The sequence below is a fragment of the Pholis gunnellus genome, assembly GCF_910591455.1.
Source record: "Pholis gunnellus genome assembly, chromosome: 11".
In the NCBI taxonomy this organism is placed as follows: Eukaryota; Metazoa; Chordata; class Actinopteri; order Perciformes; family Pholidae; genus Pholis; species Pholis gunnellus.
The window spans coordinates 24,834,032-24,861,256 of NC_136538.1; the positions used below are offsets into that span (position 1 = coordinate 24,834,032).

A 27,225-nucleotide genomic window follows, 5' to 3' on the forward strand; every position below is an offset into this window, starting at 1 on the left:
TCGGCTGACTGACGGACAGATGTTCTGTGTATGTGCCAGAATGGGCCCAGAGGTGAACGTACGTTACAATATGTTGGTAGTAGATCTGTTACTGGGCCAAAGGTTGTTCCATGGGTCATGGCCCAATACTATGTGGTTAGTGTTTGACCCACAACACCGACTGAATGCAACTCGCTGTGAAGTATACATGTCGTTGCTGGGCCAGAACCGATTACACCAACACCCGCATTCTTTATGCAGGTGCAGCAGGGAAGATGACGTTGTGTTTAACTACAGCCTGTCCTGAATCTACGCACTCGTGTCTACATTTCACTAAATGTATTGTCTTGTCCAACCAACTGCCAGTTAAATACACATTATAAAATAGCACATCTACCTAGTTTTTATTCCATTCGTTTGCATTTAGTCAATCACAGTCGTAAAAGAAAGTAAAGATTATTGTGTGAAATCCTTCGGAGGACACCAGCAAACGGCACCGCCCGTGAGGGAGAGCCTTTAGTTTATACCAAGCGCTCCTCAGAACCTCGCCGTGAGTGGGAACACAACAGTCTGCCTTCAGTACTCAGTGAACCTCATCAGACCAGATCAGTCCACTATCGGTGTACAAACACATTTGTTAAAAATATATATTTTATTTCCCACAATCAAAGATTGTGTGTTCGTAGTGTGTGTGTTTAAACTGCTGTTTCGATCCCTATTCTCTCTCAGCTGAAATGTTCTTAGCGGCAGCTACTCTTGCTAGCTAGCGCTAGTTCAGTTCTTAGTCGGGTTTCCACTCATCGGAATAGAGAGGAGGTCTGTTGAGGGGCTGAAAGGTGTTCATAGAGAAAAGCTCTCATTTTAGAAGCTGATTATATTATATAAGGTCAAACTCACCTCATTAAAACCTGCCGGCGTCACAATGTGAGCGTCTGCCAGGAACCGACCGTCGTTTGAGACACCGGTTAGCTTATTCTGTTTGCATCAGTAAAATCCAATACTTGTGAATCAGAAATGAAGTTTAAGGCATTAAAGCAGAGGGCTACTTGGATTTGGCATGACATATTATAAAACGCTAACTTCTACATGATGATCACTTTATTTTCTTTTGCTGAGGACTTTGACCAATTTGTCGGTAAATGTATTAAATCAGATGTCACGGTGCTGTAAGGGTGCGGCCACATGCGACGTACCACCGGCCCGTAGTAGTAACACAACGTGGGCCTGTTGAGGAAAGACGTTCTGATTGATTGTTAAGGTTAGGAATAGGATTAGGGTTATATTCATCACCGATCAGTTACACAAAATAAGATGCAGATAATTTAAATATGAATGTAATATAATAATGTTCCAGATAGAACATTTGATTGAAGCTGTACATGTACAGTTAAAGGTGTGAACGTGTCGTCATGCAGCTCAGCAGGACTTTCTCATTTAAAACTTCATCAAAGAAACCAAGTGCACATCTGTGATTTTGGTCCCACATTTGAAACTAATTTGCATATCTATTGTCTTTACAGATTCCTTTGTCCTTGATGCCGACCTGCACCACAGTCTTCAAGGTGCTCTCAGGACATTTAGTGTTTAGTGACGGTGATTAGACCAACAATGGAGAGACAACAAGTGAGAAAGAGCTGTAGAAAGAATCCGAGCCATGAAGGCATCTTTCAGAGTGAAGGAGATGTCGAGGCTGCAGAGGTCAGAGGTCAGCTTCATCAGCCTGATGATGGAGAGTCAGATATCTCTGATGGGAATCCTTCTGATCATCTTAAAGACGTCTCTGTGTGACTGCTGTGACCTTTAAAGTCTCTTTGGTGGCTCTGAATGCACTCCTGACTATCTTGAGGATGAATCCTTTGCTCCCCAAGGATGCTGCAACTCTTCTCACAACCAAACTGTTTATAATGATCAAAGTCTAGGTGGTGGTAAATACTTTGACTTTGGAATACTAGAGTCACTGAGTAAAACCTTGAACAGAGTTTGCTCTGAGGTTCCAGATGGACATGTGTTAGACTGCAGTTGAACATTGATGGACTACTGTTCAAAAGCTCTAAAACCCAGTTCTGGTCTGTTCTGGGTTCACTTCAGGGTCATGCAAAAGAACCCGTTATTCTTGCCCTCTTTTGTGGGACCTCACAGCCTCACGCAGAGACTACTCCAGAGATCTTCATGAAGTTCACATACTTGGCGTTGTGATGAAGGGTCAGCGTTCTCTCCTCAGGGTGAGCTCTGCTCTCTGTGATGCTCCGGCTTCTGTTCAGGGATTCAGTCACACGCTGGATATCTAGGATGCCATCGATGCATTCAGACGGGTTTGGATCAATCATAGGATGACCTTTCCAGAGGTCAACAGTGCAGAACTGATGCATCCTTTAACAGCACGCTGCAGTTTCCCCCTGGACAGGTTTGAATATGGGATGGTAACATGCGTCCACATGATCGTCTGCATCTCGTCTGTCTTGGTGTCATGAGTGAACCGTTAGATCTGTGGCACATCAGGACCTGTTCGTTGTTGAATCTCTGCTCGTCAGAGTGAACGGATTTAAATGCACTAATGTGCCTGAAAGATAAGATAAGATATGGAAACACAGACTACCCGGATGTGCTCAGCCCCCACCTTTGTGCTGCTGCTGCGCCGCTCAGCTCAGCCCCCACCTTTTCTGATTTGGGCTCAGCAGCGCTCGTCCCCGCGTCCGCGGCCCCGCAGATAGAGGAAGGTGCTTCCTGCCCACATCCGGTTCTAGCGGAGGACTGAACATAAGCAGTGACCTTCGTTCTGTCTTCTGTTCAACTTCTGCTCTCTTGCTCAAGCTTTGGACCTCACGATGTAAATGCGTATTCCCTCTTGTGTTGTGACGTCACCCCTCTTTACACTTCTCTAAACTTACAGTTCAACCTAACACGACTAGAGGAACCTTTCCTCCAGTAGTCTGACTATCCTCTTATTTCATCCTTGTATGTTGTGTGTAACACAGAACGGTTCTCTGCTGTGCTTCCCCTGGTAGGAATGTGTGACATAACGGTTTCATTTGTAATAACCTGTATTTTACTTTCATAAAATAAAACCAACAACCTCTGAAATAAGAGGTTGTAAATCCACAAAACGAGGGGAGTCCAGTTTTTAAAAGCACTTTTAAGTGCCTGGTCCTCAGCCTAACAAGGCGCAGAACGCTCCGGGGGGCTCACTCTCTGACGTCACTGAGTGACTCGGAGACTTCAGACTCAAAGACAGAACAAGTAAGAGATCACAACCAGGTTTCCATTAGCGTTTGGTAGACCCACCGGTCTGTTATACAATAACTATGATGACGAGATAGGCATGAATTCAATGTGTCGGCACATCTCATCCCATAGTGAAAGGCCTTCACAAAGCTTAACCTGTCATCCCGCTGCTTCACATGACGCAGCACAGAACGGAGATAAATAGGGTTCTAACGCGGGTTATTCAGGGTTACGTGTTAAAGCAGAGATCTATCTGAGGTAAAGTCATCTTGAAGCTGGAGCTTCCCCAGGCAGAATAGAATGTGAGTACAAAATAAACTTTCAAACACTAAACTGTACGACCAGTAAGCCGACCCAGGGAGCTAGTGGCTGGAGTACACAGTAAAATACTTCATATTATATCTGACTGTAGTCTGAATAATAATAATAATAATAATAATAATAATAATAGGATCTTAAATTACTCTTCTGTTCCTTAATCACAAATAGCTCACGCGATCCTTTACTTTGAAATCCAGACCAGAAGTACTCCTTGGAGTGATGTGCGGTAGCTTTAGGGCGGACGATTGCGTCACACTGTAACTACTAAACTTCACTTTAAATCCATTTGTCTTCAGCTGACTGAAGAAAAACATCAAGTATTTCTGTAACTTCTTCTCGCGAGACTGAAGTCAAACGTGACTTTGGTTCCTTCACGAGGAAAGAAGGAGCGACACGCGCACTGAAGACTTTGTGACGTGTTGCTCTGTTCTTCTTCACTGGTCCTCCTCTGAAGTCCACTTGAACTAGTTTCTGCTGGACCTGAAGGACCAAAGAGTCCTTCAAGAGTCCCTCCGTGAAAAGAGTCGCTTACTAACCTTTAGAAGCAGAGAAGAAGAAGCTGCGACACCACGAGCTGCAGAAGTGAAACTAAAGAGAAACAGGAAGGGAGGGGCAACTTACCCACAATGCAGGTCGTTTGGTGACATCCCATAATTCACAGCTCCGCCCACTAATCATCAGAGTGAAACAGCTGTGTGGCTGAGCAGAGACTTCCGGTTGTAAAGTAACGAGTAACTGCAGCTGTCAGATACATGTAGTGCAGTACAAAGTACAACATGTACCTCTGGGATGTAGTGAAGCACAAGTATCAGGTAGTACAACATGGAGATACTGCAGTACAGTACAAGTACATCATGTACTTGTGTACATGTGTCCACACTGGAACAGAGACAGACATGTGTCTCCTGTGAAAGACTTCCTGAGAGTCTCTGACGTCACTATGATGGTTGTTTTGGAGCAGAAGGAGAGAATCATGGAGCTGAGACCTCCTTTAAAGGAGGAGTGCTGCTCCTCATGGAGGAGGATCTGGATCCCTCTGTTAGTTAAAGTGACAGAGGACAGGAAGTCCTCCACAGATCAACAGTTCCACATGATTGTGTCCTGATGGGGACTTTTTAAAGGTGACACCATGTCAGCTCTCAGTAGTTTGGACTCACTTCCTGTTTGAAACGTCTCTTTGTCTTTGGGAGTGAAAGACGTCTTGTTGTGCCTCGGGGTGCATCAGTCTGAAGTGTTGTGTTTGTGGAACTCATGTATGTTGAAGTATTACAATGAACACAGAGTATTAACACAGCAGCAGTTTGTGCTCAACATGTATCAAGTCTACATGGAACCTTTAAGAGCAGAGGCCGTTCACAGCATCGTCTACACATTGTTCACCTCTGGCCGAGATGAAAGGCCTCCATCAGAAGCTGGTGAAGTGGACGTAGGACCTCATGGTGGTACAGGGAGGACACTAGTCTGCACACGCTGACACAACAGGGCAACACACACTGTGACCACAGGCTGCTCTGCATCATGTTGAAGTGGAGCATCACAGCAGAATCCTTCTTCTCTGGTGGAAGAAGTGGGACGTGACCTCGGCCCGTGAGCCACTGCAGACACCTTGCGGGAGTGATGCATTGTGGGTCGTCTTCGTCCTCTTCGTGCCTCTGATCTTCAGCTATGAAGCAAAGAGAAGAAAACCACTAAAGTGATGTGACACTTTAAATGTTTCCTGTTTTCTTTCATTTAAAGAAGTGAAATAAACAGAAGAACAGCTGATCCTAAACTAACGGATCAAGTGTGTGATGTCCTGAGGTTTGGACAGATTCCACTATTTGTGTTGTGTTCTTCACATCGAGTCTCTCTGCACAGCGTGGAGATATAGATCGGCCTTTGTAAAGGTTCTCATGAAGAACTACAGGCTTATGAACACATGAATCATGTGTGTTACGGGTCCCAGGAATGGTACCACAGCAGCAACATGATGTCCTGTAGGACACCGGTAACGTTCAGCAGCAATGAAGACACGAGGCGTTCACTTCTTCTTCCTCATGACATGTGAGCAGTGAGCGGGAGTCACACCCTAAAGCAACCTGCGCGCAACTGCTCCGGTGTCAACAGTTCCTCCTGAGGAGCTGTGGTTCTTCACTGTCCCTCTGTACGGTGCACATGTTGAGATTACTCTCTGGACTCATTCCTTCAACCCAGTGGCGGCCGTGCATCGTATACCTGGGCCTTCACTGCTGTCTCACCACCTAATAACCTCACGATGGCGCCACAGCTGCGCTGATGTGTTTCTAGGGTGGAACATCACGTATTCCTATTAAACCGTTCGGTACGAGGCTAACGAACCGAACAATACGTTTGAATAATACTAGAGCGTTTGGAAAATGCAGAAGCTTAAATTGTGGTGAATATAATGTTTTGTGTGTCTGTTTAGTTTCTGACCCGGAAGCAAAACAAAACACAGCTGTGTGTTCTGCGAGGCTATGCTAAGCTAGCTTAGTGAGGAAAACAACACGCACAAACTCACGCTACACTCTCCCCGCAGCGTTCAGCTGTTCCTACTGATTCAAACCGGGCTAAGCAACCGCCACACAATCCCCATTTCTACAGACCATAATTCTTGCTTTGTCAAAGAAAGCAGCCCAAACAGATTCAAGTATCGGACCCTAAACCCACGAAGGACGGGAGGCTTCGTAAGTAACGGACAACGCATATGGTCAAAACCGATGTAATGAACACAAAGACAAGAGCGAACTCACGAGAACCAGACACATTTATTTACAACAAAGCAACAAATCACTCCAGCAGCACTCACACTAAAGAGCGAGGGCCTGTCACGGGGCATGATGGAGGACTCAAACGCAGACCAGGCAGAGCAGCCTGAAGAAGGTCTTTTATTGCACAAGTTCATCCGACAGGAAACTCACAGGACACGACGAGAGACGAGGGGAGAATCCAGCAGCAATGAGACCGGGAAGACATGACAAGGATCTGGCAACGAGTGACTGAGGGACAGGAGTCATGTAGAGCGATGAACGGGTGAGGGGAGGTGTGCTGATGAGGGGGAAGTGCTTGATTAATGATCAGAGGCAGGTGAAGGGAGTTAGACTGAGGGAGTGACTGACAGGTAGAGTGAGGAGCTACACAAAGACACACAGAACACAGAGGCAAAGCCTCATGGTGACAGGGCCATTCAAACAGTATTTACATCAGGGAACAATGTCCACAAACCACACGTCAACATTAACACACTGCAGATGTAAAGACAATAGAAGCAGTTTCACTTACCAGATGCTGTTCTATTTAATACAAAGTCCATCCTCCTGTCTTTGTTTACACAGAGTTCAATAACGCGGCTGTGCAGTACATCCCTGAGAACTTGTTCGTTGATCTGGAGATCCACTCGGGTCCCTCCAAACGTGTTGAAGAGCGCCGTGGCTTGTACGTGTCCCGCCGTTCTTTGGTGTCGTGTAGCGGCCTTGCTCAGGAAGCTCAGGTTACGACATCCAGCACGGCTCCGTACACCGAGACGCTCAGTCGCAAATAACAGATCATTCCCAGCAATACAATTTACAACTCTTCTCCGACCCTGTCGGCCGGGAATACCGTTCATAGTTTGCGGACTGAAAGTGGCGCACAAATCCTTTTCCTGGCTGGTCAGGGCTGCTAGCTGCGGGGACGTTTCTTACGATGTCCAGTTTGTCGGAAATGTCCTTCTTGAGTAAGACGTTCCCAGAAACTCTTTCCACTTGAACTCTGACTGCTACAACCTGAGTTCTGCTAGCAAGCATAAGTTTCACTTTAGTCACGTGCTCGCCCACTGACCAATCACAGCACACTCTGCAGAGCTGCATTTTGACGTAGCTTAGCATCAGCTCAGAAACATTATTAAAAACATCTGAAACATTTTGTTCCATCAGTGAAACTTTAAAGATGAATCAAATGAAAGAAGCATCTTTGTGTCAATTTCATCACATTTTAAATATGAAATGTTAAAGTTTAAACTCACTGAAACAAAGAACGTGAACACGTTGGTACCGATGACCTCATCCATCCACCACAAATAAAAGAGAAGAAGAAGAAACTGATCTTTTCTGGTATAGGAGCACCAAGAAGAGAGAGAGGCCCAGTCCCAACGTCCCCCTAAACCCTGAACCCTGAACCCTGAACCCTCAAACCCTGAACCCTGAACCCTCGAGGACTCACTGACGTCACCTGGTGAGTGTGTGAGTGAGAGGCTGTGAGGGCTTGATGGTGTAAATATGAACGAGACATAATATCACGTTACCATGAAAACAACTAATATGATGTATAATTGTGTGTATTTATTGTGTACTTTGTACTCCCTGATCTGAACGTCTTCAGGCTCTTTCCTCACAACATGAAGTAACTTCATAGAATCTATTTACTCGTTTTAGTCAAAACAGCTTCAATGACTAAATCTTTGATGAATGAATGAATAAATATCTTGTGATTTCATGTTGTAATGTTCCATCTTTAACCCTTCATGTTTCTGTGTAAATGTAATACTCCAGGCTGAACACTGAGCCTCTTTGGTTACCTTGTTGTTACGTCTCCATGCGTCCACTGGTTACCTCGTGTTTAACGTCACGTTGCAATGCTTTGTGGGTAATTCTCTTGGGCTAAGTCAGCATCCTTACGGTAAGGGTTCATCAAGGACTCAAACACTCGATGGTTTGATGATTGAATCTCTGCTGGTTTATTTAAAGTCTGTCCTCCTGGTTCTCTGCTTCTTGTTTCCTGCTCCTCTGACGACACCAGCTCTCCACCAATCACAGCTCCTCGGGGGCGGGCTCTTGTGGTGCCTTCAGGTGCTGTAGGAAACGTCTCATATCAACGTTTTTATTTTGTGGAATAAAGAAATGCCCTTTACAAGTTTACAAATCAAACACTAAAGAGACAAAATGTTTGAAACAATATGAAACAAAATACGTTTTTACATGAAATATAATAGAATAACATTAAAAATCAAGTTCCATGAGATCAAGTTAAAATGTGAAGGAACTCTGTTGTTGATTACTTACATCACTTTTATATGTTTTAAGTCTATAATCTATTGTTCTGTAATCTGAACACTGATCTTTGATATTTGATCTTCTTCTTGTGAACTACTTTTTCTTTTTGTTCTTTTCTTTTAAAAGCATCAAATGTAAAACATGTCACATGTGAAAAGTCCCTCACATGTTCACATGTGAACTGTGAGACAACACATGAACACAAACATATATTTAAATAGTTTAAATGTAAACTACTTCAAACCACTTTAAAATAAACTCTCCAGTGAAGAAGCTCATGAGATGCGGTTGAAAGCTCTCGTAAAGCTCATTTAAAGGACTTTGATTAAAGATTTATTTACATGTGATGAAGTAAAATATCACATTTATCTATTTTAACATTATATCTACTCTCAACACTTTAAGTTATTTTTCATTTTAATTTGTTTTCTCAAATAAATGTGTTTTCATAAAAATGAAGAATCTCTTTAAACAACATGAACACATTCAAAGTGTCATGAAGTTTGTGTTTCTATTGTTAGTAGAAGAAGAAAAGACTCATGGACACGTTGAGGTTCAAATAAGGAGACTTTTTTATTGCTCTTCATGTATAGTATTGCTAATAACACATCTCTGTTCATTCAGAGAGAAGAGAGGGTTGTAATAGAGTGAGACTTGCTCTCTCCGGGGACAAGGAACACATGATGTTCTGTTTGGACACATAAGATGAACGACCTTCAAGAAGGAGAGGAAGCTTGTTGAAGTTCCATCACTCTGTTCAGAGTATTGTTTCATCAACCTCTAGCATACTGGAAAGAGAAGACTACAAACACCACCCTGAGGATAAACTCCTACCCACATTCTCCTCACTATCATCAGCTGTGTGTGATCCTGTACACACTGAACTATCTGGTCAGCAGAGAGAACGTTTCTCCAGCAGGAGGAGACTCTCCCTACAGAGAACACAGAGACACTGAGGAACCAGGACTGAACCAGGACCAGACCCCAAAGCCAGGATAAAGAGGTTCAGTGAATGTGGTGTTGAAGGTGTGGAGGTGGATCAGTGTGTCAGAGGAGACTCTGTAGAAGGACAGAGAGCCAGCAGGACAGTCCACATACACTGCTACTCTATGAGAGGAGGAGGAGGAGGAGGAGGAGGAGGAGGAGGAGGAGGAGGAGGAGGAGGAGGAGGAGGAGGAGGAGGAGGAGGAGGTGATGGGTGTTCTTGTCTTATTGTGATGGACAGAGTAACCACTAACACCAGAGCACAACAGACTCCAGGACTGATCATTCATTCCAAACCAACAGTCATCACTGCCTCCTTTCCTCCTGATTCCTCTGTAACTCACTGATATATCAACTCCTCCTCTCCACTCGACCTCCCAGTAACAGCGACCAGTCAGACCAGTTCTACACAGCAGCTGAGGCCAGGAGTCAAACCTGTCTGGATGATCAGGATATGACTGAACCTCCTCCACATGTGTCACCTTCCTGTTGTTGTCAGACAGTTTGAGTTTTCTGTTCACTGTGTTTGTGTCGAGTGTGAGTTCACAGGAATCTGATGGAGAGAACAAGACACAACACAGCTGCAGTTATTAATCTATCATCTGTTTGATGATGACATCATCATGTGAATGAGTGATGTCACAGTCTGAAGATGCTTTGTTTTCATGAATCAAACTCAAAGCACACTCACACTTCCTCAGACCTGGTCTGAACCATCGGACTCCAGCAGGCTCCACCCTGAAAGGAGGAGGGGGGTCAGAGCAGCATGAAACATGGACATTACATCGCTCTCACACACAGAGCTTTGTTATTCATGTTCACATGGAGCACTTATTATTCATCAGCTCATACTCTTTGACTTCACTGGAGCTTCTTCTGATTGGCCCATGACGACAGCTCATGATGTTCACTTGTTCATGATCTATTATTATCAGTATTATATTGACAATCATCCATTTCACACTCAGTTTCCTCCACCAGTCAGTCAGTGAATCACATGTTTAAACCTGCATCAATTGATTTCTTTGTCCACTTGTGGTTCAGTGAAAACAAGCTGTAAACACAACATGTGACATATTATCAGCTTATAAAGTAGTTGTGTCGGTTCCGGGTCGTGGTCTCACGTGCGTGAGTCTCACTTCATGGGCTGAGTCACTTTGTTAATAGAACCTCTAAGAGTTCAAACCAACGGATGTACGACCTTTAAACTAGTGAACAAGTAGCTGATCACCTGTGAAATCTCTGACATCTGAACCCAAAGTATGGCGACCAAAGTCAAGTCTCCCTTCAGTCGCTCATGGACGCAATCAGCCAGTGTGAACCAGACTTCATATCACGGCTTGATGCTTCCACTGAACCATGAACACGGCGCTGATATTCATTATTATCTATTATATATGATAATATAAGAGGTAAACACCAAACTACTGCAGTACAACAAAGAGTCAGCTGCATGAAGACGACATTGAGGACTTAAAAACCTGCTTCAGTCACATTGAAAAAGAAAAGAGCTGAAACAGAAGGCGGACTCAATGGAGAATTACAGCAGACGCTCCAACATTGGTCTCGTTAAAGCTCCAGAAAAGGCAGAAGGCCGGGATGTCATTGGGTTTGTGCAGCAGCTGATCCTACACCTCTTGGGTCAGGAACACTTTCCTAATCCCCCGGTAATGGAGAGAGCTCACTCAGCCCCACACAGAGAAACCACAACACAAGCTCAACTGGTCCAAGGCCAATCCTGGTCAGATTCCTGAGTTTCAGGAGAAAGTTCAAACTCTTCACCTCTCCAGACAAAAGGGCGAGCTCCTCATCATCAACACCAGGATCCACTTGTACCCCGACTACAGTGCAGAGACTTTGAACACATCAAAAGGAAACTTGTGGACATGAACATGGACGACTCGCTTCTCTATCCCTCTGTTCTTCACATCAAGTGTGGAGAAGAAAAGGATGCAGAGGACTTTATGAAGGAGGTGGAGAGACGTCGCTCTCACATTAACTTCAAGCCACATGTGAACCAACAACCTTCTGCCTCTGAGGGTCAAAACGCGGCCTATTCACCAACAACTGATGATGTGGAACTACAAACAGCTCAGCAGATGACTTCTCCACATCAACGCTTCTGGAGATTCACGCTGCTCACCATATCCACGCTCATCATGTCTCATCTCGAGCCGGAAGATGACGCATGATGCATTCACTGACGCTAGCACCTCGGCTAAGAAGAGCAAGACTCCATCCTTACGTCACACTTCAGGAGAAGGACCCGGTCCTCTCCTCACTAACATTCAGTCCTCTCTCGCGAGACGGATGTCCGCTTCCTGCTTCTGGAAACCCGCTCGGTTCCGGGACATCTGCGGCCGCAGCTGTGGCTCCACGCCGCTACTACGGAAGCCGGAGCACTCTCTATTGACGTCATGCCGCATAGAACTCTGGGTAATGCAGTCCCCGCAGCTCCAACTGGAGTCATTCTTTCCACCTGCAGCTACAATTTCTCCTCAGCGAAGGAATCAAATCCTCTCAGTGATGATGTTCATTTAATGAAATGATTCTGTGTTCAAGAAATGAATAAACATTAACATGTCAACGTCTCAGATTTGGAATAAACTAGTAGAACATCCAATCTTTACTTCATTATTAATTTACTGGTCTAGTTCAAGGTTTTCTTCCAAAAGTCTCCATGTCTGTAAAAACCTTCATCTGCTCTGAAGAACCAGAAATAGTGGACAAGTGTTGGTCAAAGTGTTGTGAAGGCTCCATGACTGGGCCTCATGGTCGTCCTCCTGCTTCATGTTCTGCATAATGCAGAGGTAGAGCTTTTCAAACATACTCTGAATATATAATAACTATACTCCCAAGAATGTTGTATCCCTTGAAAATCATACCTCATGACATCCCAAGTGTCTTTGTTAAAGACCTGCAGAGGAGCATATCTAAGTTTATCTGGAGAAACTCTGAGTGCCAGTGGTGAATGGGGGTCTAGCAGTACCAGACTTTAAACACTGTTATTGGTCTCTACAATGTAAACATGGATCAGTGTCCAGTTATGTTCTTCAACATGTGCACTTTCCCCACTTGAGGAGGATCGATGAGTCTACCCGAAGGATTCTAACTGGATTCACTCAATGAACAAAGAACTTTTCCTTTTCCTGCTTTTATTTTGGTAGGTTCAGCAGAGTAGTTTGTTCAATCACGAAGCTTTTAGTGTAGTCAAAACAAACCCCATATTCAATATACAAATGAATGTAAACAGGCAAAGCATTCATGACGGTTTGAGTAATAAAGCACCAGAGCCACATTCTATCATCTAAACATGAAATATTTAAAAGCACATACAGCTAATGTTCACTGCTGCCATAACTTAACACCAGAGAATATATTATACTTCACTTCAGCACTATTAGTGACCAGAGTGAACCAGAATGTACTTATTATACCATCAACAAACGATTAAACCTCTTAAACTATCACCATTTACCGAACGTCCACCATCATATGAGTTACAACCAGATAGAAAACATTACGATCGATCAAAAACAAACGATATCGTACAACAAAGGGTTAAATTATCACCGTCTGTATATATGCTACAGATCCCTGTGACGTAGTGCTAATGCTAACGCTAACCAAACTGGTGACGCAGTGATCTTCAGCTACAAAGTCTCTGTTGGTGCAAAGTTCAGCTCTCTAACCGCTCTGTGTTTGGTCTCCACCACCTCCTGAGGGTAACATCTGTCTCTTTAGCTGCTAAATGTTCCTCTATGTTCACCAGCTAGTCTCTGACTGAGTCTGTCTGCTGTTTGCTGCTGAGCAGGTAGTGAACAGTGGCTTCATCACAGCTTGTTGGATGAAAACAGCTGCTGCTGGAAACACTGAGACTCAACCAAACAGGAAATGTGCTGCAGAACCAAAACTAGGAGCTAAAAGAGGCTAAAAAGCTCTGTAGAGCTGCAGAGATGGAGACAGTTCTCTGTGGGTTCATCACCACCACACGACTCTTCACCATCACACAGAGTCAGCTGATCCTTCATCAATATAGAAGTATTGATTGTTGATGTTCTGGTCCTGACAAGCGACCTCTTGTGTTTGTGTAATAATGACTGTTGTCTCTCAGAAGTAAAGGAGAAAGTATCCTGAAACCACTACAGCGACACAAACCCTCTGATGGAGGAGGTCGGGGGGGATGGTTGGATGTACAAAGCTGTTCACATCCCGTCTCCTAGCAACAGTGAACAATGGTTTCTATGATCTGTAATCTGGGGGTGAAAATATTACAGTTCAAGTCCGTCTGCAGCCACAGAGCACTGCCTGTGTCCCCCTAGAACTTTGGTCCAGTCCTCAATAAACCTCTTTGGGCTCTGACACACCATGTCCACAATCAGCTGTTGGTTCTTCACTGAGCGTCTGTGGCCGACTGTCACCTGTAGTTTCAACAAGTCGACTCTTATCAGCCAGAGAACTGGCTCTCAGTGCAGAACAAACCACAACCAGGTAAAGCTGAACTCCTTTAAAACAGAAAGACATTCCTATTGTGATGATTCATCAAGACGGTTAAACAGATTGTTTCTTTGTCAGTTTGTCTTTTCACAATAAAGTCTGGACTAAAGGGCAACACACACACACAAGGATCAACACATCAACTATTGTTTGATATGAGCCCACAAACCTGCAGCATGAAGACGTTGACGCATTTCAACCCAACGTGTCAGGATACACCACTGTCCTATTTTCTAATGTTAAAACAAGACAACGGTTTTCATTCCCTCCCTGTTTGGGCTCATCCTGGCTACTGTTCCCTGACTACTTCTGTCTGTATTGATGGTCTGATGTGGGACACAAACAGTTTGATGAGTCTCTGGTAGTTTGAGGTCAGCTTGGTGTGTCAGGGTCATATTAACCAGGCTGACAGTGTAACAGAGAAAAGTCTCCAGCTCTACCTCCTCCATCAGACTGATTGTCTGTGGCTGCAGCAGGCCTCTTCATACCTGAGAGTTTCCAGTCTCCAGTGTGGATCCTTCAGTCCAGCAGACAGCAGCTTCACTCCTGAGTCTCCTGGATGATTGTAGCTCAGGTCCAGCTCTCTCAGATGGGAGGGGTTGGAGCTCAGAGCTGAGGCCAGAGAAGCACAGCCTTCCTCTGTGATCAGACAGCCTGACAGGCTGCAAACACACAAAACAACACACGTCTCATAATGTGAGGAACTGTGAGGGCTGGGAGGTTACTGCAGTACTGAGATACTGTCTGCTACTGTGGGGTTACATTAACATTATTACTGATTGTTTTCTAGTCACAACCAAACACCCATTATAGTCTATCAACAATCTCACTCTGAACATTACTGATAACTCTCTGACATTTCAAGTTATAAAAGCAGAGTGAGAAAACAATATTAGATATGTTGATAGAAATATTACATTACATTACAGTCATTTAGCTGACGCTTTTATCCAAAGCGACTCACAATTCAGATGCTATCCTACCGTAGGCACAGCTACAGGAGCAATTTTCAGAGATATATTCAAAATATATTCAAATTAAATATTTGATTGAAGTCATGAAAGCAGAGACAATCTTACGAAGGTTACAAGTTTATCCATTAATATAAATAAGGAGATTAATTGAATCCTGACCTGAGAGTTTCCAGTTCACAGTGTGGACTCTCCAGTCCAGCAGACAGCAGCTTAACTCCTGAATCATGCAGGTTGTTGTTACTCAGGTCCATCTCTCTCAGACTAGAGGACTGGGAGCTGAGAACTGAGGACAGAGCTTCACAGCTTCTCTCTGAGAGGTTACAGTCACTCAGTCTGAAGAGACAATGATGAAGAAAATATATACAATAAGTAGAAAAGATAAAGTATTTAAGTTATAATGTATGAATCTAACTCTCTGTACTTACAGAGCTTTGTTGGAGGCTTTGACCACTGGCAGCAGCCTCAGAAGAGCCTCCTCTGAAGCAGAGTATTTCTTCAGGTCAAACACGTCCAGATCTTTTTCTGATGACAGTAAGATGAAGACCAGAGCTGACCACTGAGCAGGAGACAGTTTATCTGTGGAGAGACTTCCTGAACTCAGGGACTGTTGGATCTCCTTCACTAGAGAACCAGCATTCAGTTCATTCAGACAGTGGAACAGATTGATGCTTTTCTCTGGAGACACATTCTCACTGATCTTCTTCTTGATGTACTGGACTGTTCTCTGATTGGTCTGTGAGCTACTTCCTGTCTGTGTCAGCAGACCTCGTAGGAGAGTCTGATTGGTCTGCAGTGAAAGACCGAGGAGGAAGCGGAGGAACAAGTCCAGGTGTCCATTTGGACTCTGTAAGGCCTTGTCCACAGCACTCTGGTAGAGACGTTTTGGTTCAGGTTTGTCTCTAAAGACTTTAGACAACCGGGAGGTTGTTTGTTCTTCTGACAGCAGATTGACTCCAGAGTTGATGAAGGTCAGATGGACATGAAGAGCAGCCAGAAACTCCTGAACACTCAGATGGACGAAGCAGAACACAGTGTTCTGGTACAGTCCTCTCTCCTCTCTAAAGATCTGTGTGAACACTCCTGAGTACACTGAGGCTGCTCTGATGTCGATGCCACACTCTGTCAGGTCGGATTCATAGAAGATCAGGTTGCCTTTCTGCAGCTGATCAAAAGCCAGTTTTCCCAGAGACTCAGTCATCTTCCTGCTCTCTGGACTCCAGTGTGGATCTGTCTCAGCTCCTCCATCATACTTGACCTTCTTCAGTTTGGACTGAACCACCAGGAAGTGGATGTACATCTCAGTCAGGGTCTTGGGCAGCTCTCCTCCCTCTCTGGTCTTCAACACATCCTCCAGAACTCCAGCAGTGATCCAGCAGAAGACTGGGATGTGGCACATGATGTGGAGACTTCGTGAGGTCTTGATGTGGGAGATGATCCTGCTGGCCTGCTCCTCCTCTCTGAATCTCTTCCTGAAGTACTCCTCCTTCTGTGGGTCAGTGAACCCTCTGACCTCTGTCACCATGTCGACACACTCAGGAGGGATCTGATTGGCTGCTGCAGGTCGTGTGGTTATCCAGAGGCGAGCAGAGGGAAGCAGTTTCCCCCTGAAGAGGTTTGTCAGCAGCACATCCACTGAGGTGGACTCTGTAACATCAGTCAGGACCTCATTGTTGTGGAAGTCCAGAGGAAGTCGACACTCATCCAGACCGTCAAAGATGAACAGAACCAGGAACTCTTCAAACCTGCAGATTCCTGCTTCTTTGGTTTCACTGAAGAAGTGATGAACAAGTTCCACCAAGCTGAACTTCTTCTCTTTCAGCACATTCAGCTCTCTGAAAGTGAATGGAAATGTGAACAGTATGTCCTGGTGGTCTTTGTCTTCAGCCCAGTCCAGAGTGAACTTCTGTGTTAAGACTGTTTTCCCAATGCCAGCCACTCCCTTTGTCATCACTGTTCTGATTGGTTCCTCTCTTCCAGGTGAAGCTTTAAAGAGGTCTTCTTGTCTGATGGTTGTTTCTGGTCTGTGTGGTTTCCTGGATGCTGTTTCAATGTGTCTGACCTCATGTTCCTCATTGACCTCTGCAGTCCCTCCCTCTGTGATGTAGAGCTCTGTGTAGATCTGGTTCAGAAGGGTTGGGTTTCCTGCTTTAGCGATCCCCTCAAACACACACTGGAACTTCTTCTTCAGGTTAGATTTGAGTTCACGCTGACAAACTGCAGCAAGAAGTCCTGAATGAACACACAACAAAGAAGATCAATGAGTCAAAGAATAGATTTCAACATGTCATTTCCTCAAAGAATGAGTCTATGAATACATGTTGGTCCATCTCTTGAGACTTTAGTCAACGTCCCATTTATCCAGCATGTTAAATCTTTAGAGAAATCCTCTTACTGCTCTGCAGACAGTCAGCCAGCTCCTCCTGCTTCATTCTCCTCAGGAAGTGCAGTGTGATCTTCACAAATGCCTCTCTGCTGCTCCTCCTCCGCTCTTCATCCTCACCGTCCAACATCTCCTCATCCTCCCTCTGACTCTCTAAGCATTCTGGGTAATCTGAACTCACAACCTTCTGGATCTTCTTCAGCTCCTTCTTCACAAAAGTGACGATGTTCTCCTCCAGCAGCTGGAACAGAATATTCTCTGAATGACACAAACTAAAACCATGGAACCAAACATCAGATCCATGTTGGACAGACTGACAATCCACTGGTCTACAAAGTGCAGCATGGAGATGATTGTGAACAGAATAGATTTAAAGTCGTTGTACATGTACAGACCATAAATATGGAGTCCAGGTGTGTTTGATGCTGCTGGGCAGACTGACCTCTGGGAACCTCTGAGCTCTCCTGGTCCTCTCTGTGGAGGAATCATGAACAATCAGCTCACATTGTGTTTGTACCATTAACACAAATACAACAATCAGTTAAAGATGTTGTGTTCTGTCATGATTGATCACAATGAAAACCAGATGCTAAACAGATTCTTATCTCTGCTTTTATTGGACAGTAAAAGTTATTTTATTGGCAAAAATGATATCGTCAAATTAATTCCGGTTTACTTTATATACCTTCTATACCTTCCACCTCTAGATACAACTACAACTAGAAACAACTAGAATCACATCTGATGAGATACTTTTTCATACTTGGTGTAGTTTCTATTCTACCATTGTGTTGTTAGTCAGATGTACCAAGACTTAATACTGTTGATCTGTCACATCACTGAAACAAAGGGTCTGTGTTTGGTTTTGTTCACAGCACCATTGGGGAGACTTCCTCCTCCGAGTCTTTCTAGTCTCCAGACCTCTGCAACTAGAGTTAGGATTATATCCAGAATGCTACTTCCTGTCTGATGTAAAACTACAACAAGTAGTTAATTGTCATGATCATAATGAGATCATAATGACAGATCAAAGACTATAAATGATAGACGACCACATTTATATCTGTGTAACAGTTATTCATCTGTTTCATCTGTTTTAAGAACTTACTCTGGGTCATAAGAACGGCGTCCATCTTTGAAGTTAATGAGACGACCTTTAGACCGATCACTCTTCATGGACACACAGCTGGGTTCAGGAGACTTTTCTCTCTGCTGCTGTGAACTGATAGAAACACTGACATTACATCATCATCATCATTCAATCATGAAGAATCAGCTCACATTGTGTCTGTCCACACAGAGACCAACACAAGGTAAAGGTCCATGAAGTGATATGTGGATGTGGATCAGATGAGTCCCTGTAGTGGTAAAGGTTCACTAGTCCTGCTGATCCCACTGAGAATCAACAGCTCAGTCTTCCAGCTCACTGTTTTCTTCACCAGTCAGTTTGGTTTAGTCACCAAGCCCTCCATGGAGCCCTCCCTCCCTCACTGTACACTGCTGAAGTGCCCTGGAGCAAGGCACCCAGAACCTCCAGCTGCTCCAGTGGAGCGTCTCAGTGTCACACTGGTTGTACTGGGCAGCTCCCAGTGTGAACGTGTTTCAATGAAGAAGAGTGTTGGTGCTCAGAGAACTTCATCTGAGTCAGTAAAGGTTTAAAACCTGGAGATCTCACAACAGAGAGTCTGATAGAAACACATCTTCACCATCATCATCATCATCATCATCACCATCATCACCATCATCATCACTTTGTTTTCATCATCAGTTTGAAGTCCTCACCTTTGATCAACAGAGTGGCGTCCATCTTTGAACATAATAGGACGATTCATAGACCGGTCACTCTTCATGGACACACAGCTGGGTTCAGGTTCAGGTTCAGGATCAGGTCCAGGATGTTCCAGCTTCCTCCTGATAGAAACACCAGATACATTCAGTGATGTAATAAACCTACTGTACTCAGTGTATTTGTATTCTGGTAGTTTTAGGAGACATTTAGTATGAAATCAACGTTTCATGTAGAAATGTTTCAATGTTGTCATGAATGTTGAAGCTGTATTCAGTGCAGCAAAGACAGGAAGTGATGCAGTGAGGTCACCATGATGGTTGAAGAGTAATGCTGTCCAATCAGGATGAAGAGAGGAACCATGTGGTGTAAAAGAGTGTCCTTCTGACCTCATCATCATCATCATCATCATCACTTTGTTTTCATTATCATTTTTTAAATCCTCACCTTTGATCAACAGAGTGGCGTCCATCTTTGAAGACTACAGGTTGACCCATAGACCGGTCACTCTTCATGGACACACAGCTGGGTTCAGGTCCAGGTTCAGGTTTAGGTTTAAGTTTTGGTTTAGGGCGAGGTTTCGGTTTAGTTCCAGGTCCAGGTCCTGGTCCAGGTCCAGGACAGTGTGGTCTCTGATGGGTCCTGGTCACATATGTAGAAACAGAGTCAGTGAATGAAAGATGCTGAGTCATGGAGAAGAGTCATGTGTGTCTGCAAGAGCTTCTGAACTTCTGGAACATCCCGATGCCAGATTCCCATCCCACCCGCTGCTACGGTGGAGCAGTCACTCCAAACATAGGAAGCGGGACAACCAATGAGTGAGCGGGAATCCTTGTCTTGAACAAAGACACCATGGAGTGTGGTGGAGACGGCCTGGTTGCTCCGCTGGCTGAACGATACTGAATGAACGGTTCTCTCAAACAGAGACTTCTGTTATCTGCCCAGAAATAACCACACATTGATGCAGTCATCACACATTTCTGTAACTACATACCATATATATATATATATATATATATATATTACGGGTAGATGAAATCAAGCATTCTGATTGGTTGAGAGTGAGTCACAGGGTGTACTGTAGCCATAATGTACTGTGCACCTGTTTACATTTACCTGAGCGTTCCATATCAGTGCGCACTCAAAATAACTGGTAGATTTTGTGCGACCGGCACAACAATCTACACCAATCACTGCCTGCGCAGCACCTTGGTGCAAACTCTCTCTAATGCTGGTTGGAAGCACGAGGAATCATGTCAGTGAGTGGACATGAATCCCAAAGCTCCCTTCAAAGCTACCGGGCACAACATCTCAATGACAGACAGCGTTGGAGTAATATCCTCGCTGGAGAAGCACTTCAACACCGAGCCACCGGCAAAGAGAGCAACAGTGGTCTGAAGCGATGTCATCAGAGACGAAGGGACACGAGACACGTTTCCACCGACGCACAATTAATGGAGATATCCAAACCAACGTTAACAACAGCCGTCATTTCTGTTATTTTAATGGGAACTTTTATCAAATGAGCAATGTGAATGAATGAGATGGTGCGAGATCTAGCGAGGCTAACACACGTGAAGATCCCAATGCTGTCAACAGACACACATACGGGACTATTTTCTCTCGGCTACTGAAATGAGATACACAACGTTTGGTGGCTACAACTATTTTGTGCTGAAAGGCAGCTTACTATTGACTTACTATTTAGAATGTCGCAGGCGATCGTATTATAAAAGCAATAAGGTGCCTGACCCTTGAGCAGTACATTATTGATGATACAGTACTGCCTCGAGTACCTTATTGCTTAAATAATGTTCAGTATAATATAAAACACACACATACATATATATATATATATATATACACATACATACATACATACACACACACACACACACACACACACACACACACACACACACACACACACACACACACATATATATATATAAGCTATGATGAGTTTTCACTGTTAATTTATCATCTCTAAATGTTGACGCCTCCATGACCAAGTTGATGAAACTATGTAGAAGAAAAGATGTTCACTTTGTCTAATATGTAGCTTGACAGAGTTCTCATGTGTCTCCTTACCTCCTCCTCCCTCACTCCCTACCCTGGTGTTCTCATGTCTCCTTACCTCCTCCTCCCTCACTCCCTACCTGTCCGTGCTGGATGTGTCCTCGTTGTTTTAAAGATAAATAAGTTGTTAGCATGACATCATCCAGCTAGTCAAACCTGTCTGGTGCAGCTAGTAGAGAAGCTTCATGTTCTGCTTCTCTTTCCCGCTAGTCTGCTGTCTGATTGTGAGCTCAGGCTGATCTGGGATCAGATCTTTAACTGAAGCTTCTCCTCAAACTTCTCCTCTCAGACGGGTCTTGGAGGAGCAGTGCTCGCGCTCGCCTGTAGAGACTTCTCCTGACGAGAACGTGCAGCTAGTGTCTATTTGAAGACGCTGATTGGCTAAATTGTACGTCACTCATTTATATCTTTAATCAGTAATTGGCTAAACTGCTTCATAGACCCGCCTCGGTGGGGCCCAACCCACCAGCTGCACGTTCTGAGACGTGCACACAAGCGAAGATGACGAGCAGACAGGCTGCACACAAAATCCCCTTCAAAATAAAAGCACAGGATTTTTTTTCCTTCTTTTTTGGGGGGGGGGGGGGGCTCAAGGTGGGACCAGGCCCCATGGCCCCCTATTGACCAGCCACCACTGATATATATACATTTATATAAACGTAGCTCTCTAACACACTTTCACTTGTTTATTTGAGAAGGATGTACTATGAGCTAGCTCATTGTTTCATTAGGTTTTAATTACTTACTCTGGGTCATAAGAACGGCGTCCATCTTTGAAGTCAATCAGACGACCTTTAGACCGATCACTCTTCATGGACACACAGCTGGGTTCAGGAGACTTTTCTCTCTGCTGCTGTGAACTGATAGAAACACTGACATTTACTGAACATACAACCTTCATTTCTCTGCTTTTCTGGTTTTATTGGACGTTTAAAGTTATTTCATTTCTATTAAAGTCTGTCTTTGAAACACGTCTTGCTGATGTGTAGTCAACATGGGATACTTGTTGTATTTGGTGCAGCTGTTTTTGAACCAGTGTGTTGTTAGTCAGACGTCTGAAGACTTCAGACTGTTGACCTGTCACATCATCATGTATGTGGTTTGGTCCACTCCTGTCTGATAAACTAACATCCATGTTCTCCTACACGGCTTCTCTAAACTGGCTCCCAGCCTCAGCTCACATCAGCTCCAGACTCTGGTGCTGGTCTACAGGGAAGTGAAGGAACTGGTCCTTCCTCCTTAGGAGCCACGGTCAAACCCTACACTCCTCCTCTACCTCTGGACGTTTGGCCGCCCTGTCCCTCAGAGGACCCTGTGGTCTCTCATCTCCATCATCACTGTGTTCTGTTCTGGTCCCACAGTGGTGGAATGAAGTACTGAAGTCAGGACAGCAGAGTCACTGAACATCTTCCACCACCATCTGAGAGCCATCTGTCACACGACACCTCCACACACCTGACGTACATCTCATGTCTTTAACTTATATAAACGGAGCTCTCTAACACACTTTCACTTGTTTATTTGAGAAGGATGTACTTTCATGTTCTCGTGACATGTACCTGAAGTTCTGGTTCAGTCTGACTGCTCTGATTGTAGATCACTGTGGACTGTAATGAACTCTGTCCCTCATTGGTCGTCTGAACTCAAACACACGGTCCTGGTTGTAGTCTGGACACATATTAGGTAATAAACCACTTCCTGTTTCATCCAGGAAGTGACTGATCACTGATGTAGTTCTGGTTTTACTTCTTCTCGTTACTTTTCAGAAAGCAGGACAAACAGCAGGACCATCAGCTGTCCACTGTTCTTCACAGAGTACTTTCATATCAGCAGTAGAAGAGCAGTTCTACTGGGAAGCTGTCAGGTACATGTTCAATGTAGTTTATACTTACTCTGCAGAAGAGACTTGTCCTCCTTTAAAACCGATGCCATGTTGGTGTGACTGGTTAGTCTCAGGGGACACACAGCTGGGTTCAGGTTCAGGTCCAGGGGACTCTGGTCTCTGATGGATCCTGGCACACAGAGGAAGACCAGCAGGGAAGGTCATTCAGTTTTTAGTCTTCAGTCTCAGCAGCTGTTGGAAGAACTAGCAGCTCTCAACAAGAAAAGCATCAATACAGCAACGTTTCATTAGAAATATCTTTCCTCATGAGAATGTGTGTGAGTGTGTGAGTGTGAAGATTATGAATAAAGAAGCTGTAATTATGTGACACGTAGCATCTTCTAGCACAGCTGGGATTTGAACTGATGACGTTTAATCAACGAGGTTCACGCTGCACCAAGAAGCTAATGCCAGACACAGAGATGCACATCTACAACACACTATTCTATTATTGTAGATCAACACTTTAATGTACAAGTATAAACAGAACAACAATGATCCATGAGGATTCCTCAGAGCTCAAGATGTCGTCTTGAAACAGTTCAAAACCCCAAAATATTCAGTTTACAGTGATTGAAAGAAGAGAAACAGCTGATTGTAGAAAGATGAAGTCAGAACATTGGAAGAGATGAATGAATGAATGTTTGCTTGAACAATGTGTGAAGTGTGAGTGAATGATTGAAGCTGTTCATGTGTAAAACAAGGTGAACAAAGTAATGAGTGTGAATGAATCCAGCTGAACATGAAGTGTGTTGACTGAGTGTAAACCTCACTGACCACCAGGGGGAGCTCAGCAGCTGAGGTAGAAACATAAAGCTCCACCCTCTGGACCTGAACACTGAGCCCTCCTCCTGTCACTCTGTGATGTGTTCAAGTGCTCTCTGTTAATAACAGCGTCACACTGCTGGGTCCACAGGGTGAACACCAGGACTTCAGTCGTTGCCATGGATACAGCATGACATGTGTCATGTTGAACCTGAGATCATCTCACAGTTTGTCTAAAGAGCTCCAGTCAGCATTTCAATCAACAACTTTATTTAAAATGTTCAGTCAGTAAAACAGACACATGATGTCATTGACAGTAAACATAGAACAGCAATAAATAAACTCTTCACACAGCTCATATTATTGTGACATGAAACCCTCAGCTGATCCTCTTCACACTCACTGATGCTCCAATTTGTTTCTGTTGGATTCAATGTGAAGAAAAACTCTGACTGCAGATAACATAGAAATCTAAGTGATGAACCTCAATGTATCAACACAGCAACACCAGAAACAACGACTCATAAGAACTCATCATTATTAGTTATTGTTCTACAATCAGTGAAGGATCGAAGTCTGAACTGAAGTTCAGTCTCACAATTTAATCTGACGACTGAACCTGTTTTATGGATTTATGGGATTATTATGAGTCAATGTTCAAGTGAAGGAGCAGAGAAACAGGTCTCTGCAACTAGTCTCCAGACCTCTGCGACTAGTCTCTAAACTTCTGTCCCTTCTAGTGATCATTGAGTAATTAAGGACAATAAAATCAGCTAGAACCAGTACACACTGACCCACAGTGGCCCATGATCGTGGCTCTGAACAGGTTGGACGAGTACTGATCCTCAAGGTGTGTTGGAGGTCTTTCCATGACATGGGAGCACTGACTGGAAAGCTGACTTTCCAAGAGCAGAAGTTGTTCATGGGACCTTAATCATTGGAGCCTGTTAGATTAGATCCAAAGTTCTGATCCAGATTCATTGTGATGTAAACTGGTTCACCAATGAGGGCTTTACAGACAAACTAATACTAATGTGTATTACTTCTCTCTGCAGGGAAGTCCTACCAACTGTTCATACAGGAAGTAGAGATGAGAGCTATAAACACCAGCAGTAATAAACCTAAGAGCAGAATAATAAACAGCATCCAAGGGCTGAGTAGAGGCAGAGGTAACCCCCCAGTCCTTCAAGACCTCCACTGGTTCCCCATACAGCAAAGAATCCAGTTCAAGGTTCTCCTCATCACATACAAAGCCCTTCACAACCCTAAACCTCTTCATACCTTAAGACCTCCTGCATCTACACACTCCCACCTCAGATCCACCACCACCACACAGACACTCCCAGTCTGTCCAAGCATCAGACCTGGGGGGACAGGGTCTTCTCCATTGCTGCCCCCCCCTCTCTGGAACTCTCTCCTCCAGCACATCAGACATTCTCCGTCACTTAAAACTCATCTATTTAAATCTGCTGTTAGCCTGTGAAGATAGTTATGTATGTGTTTGTGCTGTTCCTGTTAATAATTAACAGTAGAAATGCTCCTTTGGTCTATGAGAGCACTTTGACCAACAGAGGCCTCAATAAACATGAAATATGAGCTTCATAAAACACCTGAAGTATCAGAGTCCAGACTTTAGTCCAGCATCAGAACTCAATCTAAGGACTGTATCTGTTTCATAGATTTAGAGCTTTATTATGAGTCAATGTTCAAGTGAACGAGCAGAGAAACAGTCAACATCAAGTTAGTAAGAATGAATGTGTTGAAGGTCAAACAGGATCAAATGTAATGAGAAGTGTTGAGTGTGATACCTTTTCATGTTGCTGATGAGCTGCAGCACCTGATGAAGACAGACAGACGGGTTCATCATTAGTCTTCAGTCTCATTTCATCTGTTTCTGCATGTAGACTTTAAAGACAGCCAGCTGTAGTTTCAAGTATCTGTTGTCACATCAACTTTGTGCTGTGGACTCATTCTCAAAGACAGGAGGTCAACACATGAACCAACAAAGAGCAGCTCGTTTGTCATCAACTCAAGTTCCACTTACTCACTTTCTGCTCCTGAACTTCAACACTCTGCAGCTCTCTGCTGTCTGGACCAGGTCTGTGTGGAACTAGAGTTTTGTGTTGATGTGAGTGGGACGATGAGCTCCATCAGGATTAACTCCTCTTCTTCTTCTTCATCAGTCCTCCGTGTCTTCAGGCTGCTGTCACACTCCAACACTTTAATAAAGCAGTGTGAACCTGCAGCACTCAGTTCAAAGATCAGCTGTGTCATGTTTATAGGACTTTATATGATACGTGTTCAAGTTGAACCCACAGCATCTTCCACACTGGAACACAGCTGAGAACATGAAGCTCCTCCTCACTGACGACATCAACACGCAAACACTGTGATCGGCTTTAAAAGAGGACATGAATTCACCTCCAGAGCTGGAAATGTGACGTGTCAATCTCCCCCGGGGATACATGAAGTATCTATCTAGTCACATATCTATACATCTGTCTGTTCCTTTGAGGTGTTTTTGTAGAGGTGTGGGCGTGGCTGGGCTCACCTGCAGAGGGGACAGAGTGGGGAGGGAGTGGTTCAGGGAACGGGGCCGGGGAGAGGACTAATCAGCCTCAGCTGGGGACAATTAGTGATGGTATCTGTCCCCTTTTAAACCATCAGTGGGGACGGAGACTGACACACAGGCGGGCCGAGCGACGCTGAGAGCGAGAAAGCTGACAGAGGATCGCTCAGAGCTGGAACCCACGGCGGCAGAGCGCCGACACCAGCGTGAGCGGTGAAATAAATAAAAGATTTCGATCTGCTTCCTGACTGTGTGGCGTCATTGTGCCTTAAGTGTAACATGTCCCTGTTACCATGTTGTTACCCAACGGTCGGTTTAGTCGTCTAAACCTAGCTGCTGGTTTTGCTGAGGGACACAAATAAAATGGACCTTCGTGTCCCTGAAGATGGAACCAATAGATTGTATTTCATGAATATTTCTCAAGCTGCTTCGAGCTTTTGTTGAAGCTGCACATTTGGTCAAACAAGCTCACAGACTCTTAAGGATGCAGAGAACTTTACTAATGAATGAATGAATGAATGTCAGTATTCTCCACATTAATGTTCAACAGGACTTAAACCCACTGATGTGAGGTCAGATCACTGACCTGCCTCATGGAGTCTTTGATCACTGGGTGATGATGTACCAGCTCCATGAAACCGATCCTGAGTCAGTTTATCAGGTTTCTGGTCACACACCTGAGCGCTGATCGCTGACAGCTGTGTCAGAGCTGAGCTGCAATGCATGCTGGGAAACAGAGACTTCCTGTGAGGTTCGAGCT

General features: G+C 44.3%; 1 protein-coding gene across 1 annotated transcript; it reads right to left on the minus strand.

Annotated features, from left to right (window-relative positions):
* Positions 1-9,097: 9,097 nt before the first annotated feature.
* On the minus strand, positions 9,098-26,275 carry LOC306702972 (uncharacterized protein). Its single transcript, XM_079168752.1, has 14 exons — positions 25,941-26,275; positions 25,705-25,733; positions 23,142-23,261; positions 21,996-22,109; positions 19,618-19,812; positions 19,167-19,295; positions 18,493-18,606; positions 17,780-17,858; positions 17,397-17,625; positions 15,430-17,233; positions 15,164-15,337; positions 14,519-14,692; positions 10,225-10,271; positions 9,098-10,086 (listed from the first exon to the last, which is right to left on the minus strand). Exons 2-14 carry the CDS (start codon positions 25,710-25,712, stop codon positions 9,482-9,484), a joined length of 3,792 nt encoding a protein of 1,263 aa, XP_079024878.1. The 5' UTR covers positions 25,713-25,733; positions 25,941-26,275; the 3' UTR covers positions 9,098-9,481.
* Positions 26,276-27,225: the final 950 nt, after the last annotated feature.